General features: G+C 42.8%; 2 protein-coding genes across 2 annotated transcripts; one reads left to right on the top strand and one right to left on the bottom strand.

Annotated features, from left to right (window-relative positions):
• Positions 1-2,312: 2,312 nt before the first annotated feature.
• LOC124670994 lies at positions 2,313-6,969 on the bottom strand. Its single transcript, XM_047207448.1, has 3 exons — positions 6,808-6,969; positions 3,024-3,145; positions 2,313-2,937 (listed from the first exon to the last, which is right to left on the bottom strand). Exons 1-3 carry the CDS (start codon positions 6,950-6,952, stop codon positions 2,617-2,619), a joined length of 588 nt encoding a protein of 195 aa, XP_047063404.1. The 5' UTR covers positions 6,953-6,969; the 3' UTR covers positions 2,313-2,616.
• Positions 6,970-7,231: 262 nt separating this feature from the next.
• On the top strand, positions 7,232-10,243 carry LOC124670983 (protein GET1-like). Its single transcript, XM_047207440.1, has 7 exons — positions 7,232-7,336; positions 7,552-7,631; positions 7,759-7,829; positions 8,394-8,464; positions 8,547-8,628; positions 9,471-9,520; positions 9,830-10,243. The coding sequence occupies exons 1-7, from the start codon at positions 7,256-7,258 to the stop codon at positions 9,911-9,913; spliced, it is 519 nt and encodes a 172-aa protein (XP_047063396.1). The 5' UTR covers positions 7,232-7,255; the 3' UTR covers positions 9,914-10,243.
• Positions 10,244-11,525: the final 1,282 nt, after the last annotated feature.

Genomic DNA, 11,525 nt, shown 5'->3' with positions numbered 1-11,525 from the left:
TTTTTGTATCAACTTTAAGCGAACCTTGAGATGTAATAAGTACTTCTAAATATGCTGGGTTTTAATAAAGAGCTGTGTGCATCATCACGATGTAGAAGCCGGGTTTATCCCTTTTCAAAAAAAAAACTAAACCACCAACCCAACCATCTTCCTTTGCCCTTGCAATAAGGATGGCTAGCATATCAGCGACGATATTATCGGAGATAGTGGATCCCCTTTCCAAAGACCCTTCAGCGTTTAAAAATAATGTACAATATCATCGTTAACTTTTAATGCATACACTCCCACACTAAACAAACCTAGCTACACATCGACACCACTGAGGTGGAAATCCCTTCATACGCAAGGCTTGTTGAAGGAATGACCATTTAACTTTATTGTATGACTTTTTAAAATCAATTTTAAAAAGGACCCCAACCATTTTATTCCTATGAATTTCGTGGATAGTTTCGTAAGAGCATTTGCTCCCATTATATGAGTCCATATTTCAAATTGTCAAAAAATTATAAACTAAATTTTTAGATGTACATCTAGATATTTTATGTTGGTACACAAGTTTTCAAAAAAAAACATTTTCTGTGGCTCCTGTAAAAAAGACAAATTTTGATGCTGTAACACGACTACGTACAGGATATTTTTTTGTCTTTTTTGTATAGACCACACAAAATATTTTTTTTACACGAAAACTTGTGAACGAATATAGGATGTCACGATGTACACCAAAAAAATTATGTCAGGTTTTTTTGACATTTTTTAAATTATTTTATTATTATTTTCTATAATGGGTGCATATGCACGCGTGTGTCAAAACGCCACCTTCCTCTGTTAGTTCCAACTTTAGTGAAAACTTTGAAACTAGCATTCATAGACAAATGGGTCTATATTGCTCAATTCTACTCGCATCTTCCTTCTTAGTTAATAATGTTATAACACCAAAATTCAACTTATATGATGGCAACTCCCCATTTGCAACTGCATGAATGCCATCATATCATTTTTATTAACATCCCAAAACTTTTGGTAAAACTCCGTAGCCTGGAGCTTTATTGTGTTCTATTTGAGAGATCGCTTCAAACACCTCATCTTCTGTAAAAGATGATGTGAGAATTACCCTCTCCTCCTCATTGAGTTGTGAGATATCATGAGTGACTTCTTCTCCAATGCTGATACAATTAGGTACCAGCGCACCAAATAATTATTTGTAGCATTCAGTTATGAAGACTTTGAGGTTCTCTTGACCTACTATAGTCCCCTCGTTAAGCCGAAAGATCTTTTTCTTTCGATGCTTTCCATAGCAATAAGGTGAAAATAATTCGTATTATTTCCCCTTTTGAATATGCTTAACTTTAGCGATAGAGCCCACTTGGTCTCTTCATCTCGCTTTAGCTTAGCTAAACTTATATCAACATCTTCTTTTTGCAACCCTCTTGGCTGCACTTAGAGGTGTAAGTTCAGCTTTTAAATCAAGTTCATCTGTTAGAAGAAGTAGCCTCTCTTTCTCCTTCTTACAGACTCCACTTAAATTCTTTGCCCATTCTCTCCTGTCTTAGATGTCTTATCTTATTTTGCCATCTTTCAACGGGAGAATTTCCGGTATAACCATCTCATAAAAACCATCCTGCCGCATCTAGGATAGCTCACATGAAAAGTGATTTTTATTACCAAGGTGAGTTGGCTCTCCTAAAATAAGGGTGTATGATCAGACCCCGTATGAGTCAGAGCACAAACCATTACAAGAGGAAATTTTTGCTCCCATTCTACATTGATTAGAACACGATCCAAGTTCTCAATAATTCCTGGTGTCTTCTATGCCTATATATCTATAAAATGCAAATCCCTAGTGCAAAGAAGATGAAAAAATAATGGACCAAATGGGACTCTGTGCTGGAACTAATGAAAAATGAGCTAGTCGTCTTTGGCTCAGGGAAGCCTTGCTACTTATAAAATAGTTTGTGTGGTAGGCAGTGGCATGAAGACACTCGTCCTCTTGGAGTCTTGGTAGGTAAATAGCTAAGAATCCTCTGGTTATAGCTTTGTACTTCTGTAGGCCATGCACTATGAAAACTTTGCCAATCTTTTAACCTTCTTAGCCTTTTCCTTTTGAAAAGGAAGAACTTTATTAATCTTTTAACCTCTATATCAAGATGATACAGCCAACACACAATTTATCATCACAAAATTCATGAAAAACGAAGCCCAATTGCTACCATTCGGTCATCAAATGAGAACACACAAGCCAATTAGAACCAACAACATCAGTTAGAAACTATCATCTGCGATCGCACCAACAATAAAAAAAAATGTAATTTGGATGTCACTTGAAAGATTCCAATATTTCATTAAAATTTAGGTACGTACTTGTTTGTGGTTAAGAGACCCACCAAACACGAACTGAACCTAGTATTTTACTACTGGATTGTCTTTATTTGTTCAGATGAAACACGAGCAAGACATACTAAAGTAGAGCAACATGATTACATGAACATCAACTTCCATGCTAGACTACTCTCTAAAGTCAAATAGCTGGAAGTCATGCCATACATACAAATTTTTCAATAAACTAGCAGATAGATGTTGTTCATAGCAAAGAACAAGCTACTTGCATCAGCAATTGCACTAAGACGGAACAAGGTAATTGATGAAAGCTTCTGCTTTAACACCCAAAGTTTTCATGCCATCGCGGGTGGCCATCTCATCGTCCTCGAACTGGAACGCCGGAGCACAGGTCACTCCGACGAAGGAATAGTGCAGGTCAGGGTTCCTTCCGGGTGTCTTGACGAAAACACTGCCGTCTTCAGTGAAGGACTCGATGTCGTGGGTCAGGAAGGCACCGAACCACACGTTCGGAGGGACCGTGTACTGCGGCCTCTGCCCTTCCTGTAGATTGGGACCGACGACTGTCATTTTTACTTGCCCATCATCATGCACCTCAAATACCTGAAACAGATTATTGGTTAGACAGGCAGTACGCTTAGAAAAACAGAGAATGACCAGCAAATTTGTTTTGTGTTTAGTTTGCAGACCGTGAGAGGCTCCCCCATGTAGTAGTGCCATGTCTCAGCGCAAGGGATGCGGTGAAGCCGAGCAATCTCCCCAGCAGGAAGCAGGAAATAGATTGCACTACTCACAGCACGGTCCACCTTATCTACAAGAATTAAAAACGAAGTAATAAATTAGAAAATAACTGTTACTTAACACAAGCTTTCTCTCAGAAACCTCAGCACAACCAAGTGGACAACACACAAGTTTCCTTGTTACCTACTTTGGAAACTCATATATCAATGTGACCTTTAATTGCTATTATATTAGCCAAATATGAAGGAAAAAAAAAGTGCACGGTGCTTGAAAAGTATTTAATGGATATGCACAAGAGAGTGTCACTGCTATTCAGGCTGTTTGATTATCCATTTGTTGTAATATCTGAAAGTTAAGGTTGTGATGGCTCATGTGAGCTAACAGAGATAATTCAGTGTTTCGTTGTTCTGACAGGATGGCTCACTGGCACAAGGATGCTAAATCCATTGTTTAGTGTGGCATAGCCTCTCAAACTAGCACAACAATGGCTGAGTAGAGCCGTATTACAGTAGAAAACTGTACGAAAATTGTTGGATAAATATATTTGTTGGGAGATTCAAGAGAAGGTTTCATTCTACAAACCAGTTGAGGGGTTAGGAAATCCCATAAGAGGTAAGTCAAAAAAACTCATAAATTATATGCCAAGTAAGTGACAGGTTCATGTTATTTCTACAACCATATTAAAACATGGACTGCAAATAACAAGTCTGCTTCTATAGTTGTATTTAATCTAGCAAAAAGTCCCGGTAAATTAATATAGAGGCTCCAAAGCATGCTCGACTAAGATATATGAAACATGAAAATACTTTCTTATTTGTACATGTATTCTCACCTTGAATATGTTTTAGGTGCAAGAACACACCAAAATCCATGGAGTTGCAAGCACAAGTAATTTGTAAGTCTAGACTTTGATCATTGTTTGAAAATATCTTCAATGTGCATCTTTCCTACTCATAAAAATTCCAGTTTCTGGTCGTCCGTTCACTCCACCTCCTCTCAGACCTGACGGATGGGTCCATGTGAACCCACGCGCATGGTAGTCAAGCGATCTCTCCCGAAGCCTCTCCCCGTTGCTTATATTGTTTCTGTATCCCGCCCCCTCTGACACTCAATGTCTCAGTCGCTGCCATTTTTTTCCATCCCTGTCTTCCTACTCTGCTGCTGGCATGTGTGCTCCACCGTCTCGCCTGAAGGAGAGGTGGAGGGGACGGCGCTGGCTTGGCCACTGCTGTCGAGCGGGAGGGACAAGGCCTTGGTGAGGGAGAGGTGTTGGCTCCGCCGTAGCTTGAGCGCCAGATCTGATTGGTTCGCTGCCATCGTGCCATCTTGCTACCATCATGGATTGTGGTGGAATGAGTACCGCGACCATCCTTAGGAATGCTGTCGTGCTCTACTTCAGCTTAACCAGATCCAGGCATGGGTGGCCAGGGGTAGTATACATGGGGGTGGCATCGGGGGCAAGAGAAAGAAATGGAGAGGAACATGGTCTAGCTTGAGGCACTGCCGCAGCCACATACGAGCTTCGGGCTTCCATCAACTTGGCTGCATCCCTCGCAACGAAGGACATCAAACCTGGATTAGCTCGTTGAACTTGTGAATCTATCTACTGAAGTGCAGGAAGGAGATGGGGCTCGTGGCTTCCGGATAAGAGAAGAAAAAATTGGCAGACAGAAATGATTTGTTCCTTTTCTCTTTCATTGATGACGTATGTTACACATACTAAACGATATGTTACTCCCAGTCAGTAAGTCACCAACCAAATAAGAATTAACATGAGTTTGATTGCAGTTTGCTGCTGAATAGAGACACACGTCTAAATTATAGTAGTAATTAGTGTTAAGCTTCATGCACTAGCCACTTGAACCAAAAGTCCGAACTGATGGAAAGAGCTAGGCAATCCACATATACAATTCACAACACCCCCACTCGCGTGTGACGGGAGAAGAGAAAGTTAACACGTGAAAGAAGAAGAGCACACCGAAACAGGGCATCAGCGGTGACTAAAGAGGGGGACAACAGCAATTTTTAGGCTTAATTGCGAAAACCATGAACAACAGCAATTTTTTGGCTTAATTGCTAAAACCATGTGAAAGCCAGGATTTGAACTCGAGACCTGGGGCTCTGATACCATGTTAAGCTTCATGCACTAGCCACTTGAACCAAAAGTCCGAACTGATGGAAAGGGCTAGGCAATCCACGTATACATTTCACAACAATTAGTAGGTTAGTACGCATATCTAAATGTAGATTAGAACTACTCTTTTTTATTGAATTGAGAAACATGTCTAAATTTTTACAGTCGCATGATTACGAATCAATCGGCAATATGAGACTATATTGATAATTACTCCCATGTCTGCGTATAGAAGTCTCAAGTGTATTTCGAGGCCAACATGGACAAACATTTTGATAGAAAAATATAAATTATATACCCAAAGAAAATACACATATAACTCACATCGTTTTGATCAAAATTGAGGTTTAAATTTAGACTAAAAATACGTGGACTTATACACCTCGTGAGGAGTGCAGGATATCAATAAACTATAGAAAAATAGAATATAAGTCAGATTCTTGTCTAAACTTTAGCATGGGTGCTCACATTTTTCTGGATTAACTCTACACTTTCTGGCAATGTTCTTTAGTGGGAGGCAGTGTGCATCACATATCAGTGACATAGTGCCAGTCAACTAGACGTCTATGTTAACTTCGTCAATCTCAAAATTCGTTGGCTCGGTATCTCGTGAATATATGAACATTTGCACATTGGCCACACCCTATGTCACTGATATGTGATGGACACTGTGCAAAATAATCAAAATTCAAAGTAAAGTATGACAAATGAGCAAATATTCCGGGCGCAGGCCATCTATACATTTCCCAAAAAAGTTAGATGGATTGTATCCGCGGACAAATAGACATATGCAGGTTTGCTACTGTACTTACTCTTCATCCTACCAATGTTCGCCCGGTCTATAAACTTAATGTGCCACATTGCCATACACATCAATTTGACTTTCAACCAAGTTATCAGTCTTACTCTATAATTGATAAATAAAAATATTAGAGTGGATTAACTCAGCCATAACTTTGGTAAACCATAATCACTTTGTTTTGATTCGTAGCGTAGCACGGGCACTTGACTAGTATCTAGAAAATGATGACATGCGTGTTTTCCTGAACCAGAAAACAGCACATGTACGACAAAAAATTTAAGCATGAGAAACAATAAATTTCTCGGTGCATGCTAATCGAAACAAGGGAGTAGTAAGAGGCAATAGAAGTGATTAGTGGAGAGTTTAATCTTTGGTCACAAGTATTGGATGGAGAATCATGAAGTTGAGTTAAACTTTTCTGACGGCTAAGATTTGAGAACTTGGAGCAATCTTATAGACAAAGAAACCGATATTGCTATCTTCATTAGTGGATTATAGAGATACACCTCACAAGAACGAATTCGATGTTGCTAGCAACTCTTGAGAGAACCCCCATAAACCGAATAGTCATGCACCACTCACGAGCATAGGCGTTGTTTCCTGATCTAAATCAAAATAATTACCATCACTCCCAAACTCAGTTCACAAAATGGACTGCAGCTACTTGCAAGAACTGAAAATTCACTGAACCTAGTGCTTCTAATGTTCTCAAACTCCACTCAGGCCGGTCTAATCGAATAGAACACAAGCCCAGCGCGAGATCAAGCAAACGATCCACCTACAAAGGCGGGCTTACATTGGGGTGGGAGCGCGGACTTGGGGAGCGCGACGGAGGGGTCGCGGAAGGTCTCCAGGTAGAAGCCGCCGTCGGGGTGGCGGTGCAGATCCAGCGTCGCGACCATCTCCGCGGCCGTCTTCTTCTCCGCGGTCGACAGCGCCATGGATTTCGCTTTTGCCTACCCCCGGTCGGTGCCTTTCCCTTCGCTTCCGGCTCCTATCTGGTCTCCTGAAACAATCTGGGCCGTGATTACGACAGATGGCCCAGCAATCAACGGCTCGGATTGCACCACGCCGAGTTCAAGGCGCCTACCTGCCTCGGTCGGTCAGGAGCACGAGCCACACGCCGCGCACAAGCCAGACCCAACCACGGCGAAGGGCGAACCCACCACCACCACCACCACCACCACCCAAACACCCCACGCGCGGCGGCGGAAGCGGCGGCGCCCCGCTCGACACCGGCGACCATGGCTCTGATGGCCATCTTCGTATTCCTCCTCGTCGCCGCGCTGCATGTGCTCGACAGCATGCTCGATCTCGCCAGGAAGGTCAGCGCCGTGGAAGTTCTTCATGTTTTTTCCCCTCGATGAATTTGGCACCGAATCACCCCCACCTCCCACCCCCGGAGACTTAAATCGATCTTTGGTTTAATTGAGGAGGATGGGATTCTACAAATTTTCTTGGATTAGTGGATCTGCTACATTATGCAATTTCGAGAGCTAGTCATGTTCAAGTAATGTTGTCCTGCCGGCTTCTCTTCCAGAGGGGATCATTAAGCGATGCGCAGCTCAAATTACGGGTGGAAATTTCGGAGATCAACAAAGAGGCCAGCCTTCTGTCAACGTAGGCTATTTCCTTACTGTCTCCCTCTCCTGTCCCTTCTTATTTCGTGATTCTGATATAATTGTTCTTTCCACCTGTATTTAGGTTTGTCACATTTCACCGATTATTTCCCTGTTCAATGTTGCAGGCCATCGACGTTTGCGCAGTGCGCAAAGCTCAAGCGGCTCGCTGTTGCTAAAGAGAAGGAACTTTCAAAGTGTAAGAGATGAACTCGATCTTGCTGTCTTTGTATCGGTTCAGCTTGCTGTCAAATTATGAGATGTGATCTTTCCTATATATCAGCTAAAATCCTAATTAATTATGGACGGTATATTTTTGTTTGGTACAAAAAACCTCACTAATTCTGTAAAGAAAAAACCTCACCAATGTTGATATTAAAGCAACTCTCATCCATTAGCATGCAATACACTAATAAGCTGTGCATTTACAATCTGCAACTGGTAAATTCTCTTGTTTCTACTTTGACTATGGCTGTTGCTAAAGAGAAGGAACTTTCATAGTGTTAGAGGTGAACTCTTGGTGTCTTTGTAGTTGGTTCGCCGTGTTGTTAGCATCATGGGATGTGATCTTTCCTCCATATTAGCTGATCTCGTAATTTGTTATCAATGTTATTTATGTATGTTTGAGATTTTTTTTTAGAAAAAACACTCACCGATGTTGTTACCAAAGCAATTCCCATCCATTAGCATGTAGTACATTAATAAGCTGTGTATTTACAATCTGCACCGTCTAATTATCTTTCCTTCTTTCTTCCAATTACAGTGCAACAGTCGGACATTAAGGGGAAGCAGTCTTTACATGACAAATATGGAAAAGTTTTGTTGGGTGCCAAGGTGCTTCTTCATTGCAGCTCGTATCTATTTTATTTGGCATTTGTACTCTCAGGAGTGTCTCAGTAAATTCATCTGGTGGTAGGTCCTAACCTATGGTCTGCTCATTCTGTGGTTTTGGAGTGCACCTGTAACTACTGTACCCATGCATCTTCTGCAGCCCTTTGGTATGTCATGCCACTTATCTCATATTCACATGTCAATTTGTTCCAATGCCTTGTTAGCTACAAGCATGGATAGCTCACTGTGTTGTGTTAGTATATTACTCCACCTTTCGTTTTTAGATGCTGTTTTATATGTAATGTGTACGGTTGACATTTTTGAAACATTGAGATACAGAGTTATATAAAGTTCGTCATATAAACTTCCATCTCATTAATTTTTTAGTAGTTAATACTTGTATTAAATGGGAAAGCTAATGGTCAGAAGTGTAATCAGAGACAGGTTATGTCAGACTCGGTTTCTAAAACGAGTAGAAGACAACTAAATGCACTCATTAGCACACAAGGAATGGAGCCTAGTGAACTCTAGAAAGAAATTTATGGTTAAAAGATCAACAATATAGTAATTTTTTGACCGAACTATATGGGTATTTTTCACTGCAAATAGACAAACTGCCGGAGTGTATCATTCTGTTCATTTTCATATCATCAATATGCACAATTGCTATAAGGATACTGGAGTAAAATTTGTATTTGTATTTGGTACTCCCTCCGATTCATATTAATCTAGTCAACAAATGCATCTGGATACATTCATATCTAAACAAAGTTGAATCAATTAATTTGAATCGGAGGGAGTATTACTGTCTACTTGAATATTGAGTTGTGGAGTGTTGACATACTTGCAAATTTTTTAAGGGAACAATACTATCGAGTTTCAATTTGGATGTTTGGTTCTTGCTTTACACTATCAGAACATAATTACTTCATTTGGTCCTTTTTGTTCCCATGGCACATATGTATAAATCAGCAATTATGAAGAAGTTAATAATTTGAATGATTCACAGGAAGGATGTTCTCCTGGAGAGGTATCGATCCTGCTACAGGCCATGTTGTGGTACGCATAATGAAACTTCAAATTAAGGACCTTCTTTGTATATTGTTTAATCCCACTGCTGAAGATATCACCCATGAACATGAAATGTTGATCTTTGGGATATCCTTTTCTGGAGATAAACTAAAAGGGTTAGGAAAATACAGCATGGGGCTGTCTTATTTTGCTACACTCTCTATTTTTTGTGCACAAATATCTTAACAAATTTAATATTTGGAAAAGCTTGCCCAGATGAAAGTTGCACCGAATAAGTTTCATGGAAATGAAAGTTAATACATTTTTCTGTGTCTAATTCTTCCTTGTTGGGTGCAGGTTGGAATTATCCCATGGCTATTTTTGACTTCTCGCGTCAGCAAATTATTATCCCAAAAACTTGTCCCCATTTTTCTGCATTAGTAGATCATTTTGATGAGTTAGACGTGATTTGAGTTTTTTGTTCTCTCTCACATTTTGTACATGACCGTTCTGCCTGATTTTGTACTTCTGCAACACCATTGCTTGAGGTGCTTGCACTTTCTGCAAAATTCTGCTTGTGCTTACCCGGCAAACTGATACCTATGGAGGTGTTTGATGTATCTTAAATGAAGCATGTATGGTGCAAATAGGCCCCTTTTTCTCAAGAATTCCACCCTTGCATTACTAGCAGTGTAATCATATTCCGTTGATTCAATTGGACATGGAATGACAATGTAAGTTATAAAATAGACCAAGAACATTTGATTCGTTTGGCATTTTATTATCAGTTTGATTAGACGCGTTATGCCTTGCCCTGCTCAGGATTTGCTCTAAGTAAAAAGGTACAGTTACGGGCTTCACAACTAATCTCACATTCCACAGAACAGTACATCCGCAGTTCGTAATGCAGGAAATCATACTTTACTCCATACTTAATGACGATCCACTTTTACGAAATTACAAAGTCTATCACAGGGATCCCCGCCTCCGGGTCGCCCCCAGGCGACTCCGAGGTGACCGCACCACCACCGCCACACCCCACCCTCCATCCCCGCTGCCGTCGGAGGAAGCCGCCCAGCGGCGGACGGTGGCAGCGGGAGGCCATCTCCTCCCAAAATCCAAGCTCCCCACCCCCAAGAATCCCCTCAAATCGAGCAGCCTCGGCCCTCCAGACCCATCGCCTGTGGCCCTCGCACCAGACGACGGCGGACGCCGGGATCTGCTGCGGGCGCGCGGCTGCTCTCCTGGACGGGCTCCTTGCCTTGGCCTCGCGCCAATTGATGGCGCCCCCGTCGAGATCCGCCGTGGCTTCTACTCCGCCCGCAGCAATCACCATGAGGGGCGACCGACTTGCCCCCCCTAGCCCTCGTCCCATCCACCGATGCCTTACGCCCGGCGACTGCCTCTGCCACACAGACTGCTTCCCCCGCCGCCGTCACACCGCACCGCCGCCAACACGTTACTCCGCCGTCGAGCACCTCACGGCCACAGGTCTGCGCGGGTTTGCTGCTCCCGCCGCCGATGCGTCCCATCAGCCATCTGGGCGCCGGCCGGCCTCAAGTCCGCCTTCGGGTCGAGGCTAGTCTGCTTCCGAATCGACAGTTCGAGGCCTGCCCTGGACCCAACCGCCCCTCTTCCATGCGCCGCGCGACGGGGCCCTCTTCTTCGACATCGATGCCGCCCCTGACCTCGGTGTCTCCTCTGCCAAGTCTCGCCCTGTCGTGGCGCCCTTTCCAGGACATTCACATCGACGGCGTGCACCATACTCAGGCCAGCTCCCGTGAGCATTTGGGCGACGTTCTAGCGAAAGTTGAGCAACGACGGCGCTCGTGGGCGTCGTCCACCTTCCTGAAGGCGTCGCGATGGACTACCCTTTGTCCCTTCGCATGGCAGCACAAGGCCTGCGGTGCTGGTTGCGGGTGAAAACCCAGCAATGATGCCACCATTGGTGTCATTCTCCTTCTTGAAGGCGCCGTGGAACCTTTCGTTGTTCGGGTGGCCTAAATGGGTTGTTCATGCCAGTGAGGCGAAGCCTTGCAGCGCTTCCGTATGG

Source organism: Lolium rigidum, chromosome 1 (genome assembly GCF_022539505.1).
Source record: "Lolium rigidum isolate FL_2022 chromosome 1, APGP_CSIRO_Lrig_0.1, whole genome shotgun sequence".
Taxonomy (NCBI): Eukaryota; Viridiplantae; Streptophyta; class Magnoliopsida; order Poales; family Poaceae; genus Lolium; species Lolium rigidum.
The sequence above is the reverse complement of the archived record's forward strand: the minus strand, read 5'-3'. Positions and strand labels throughout refer to the sequence as shown.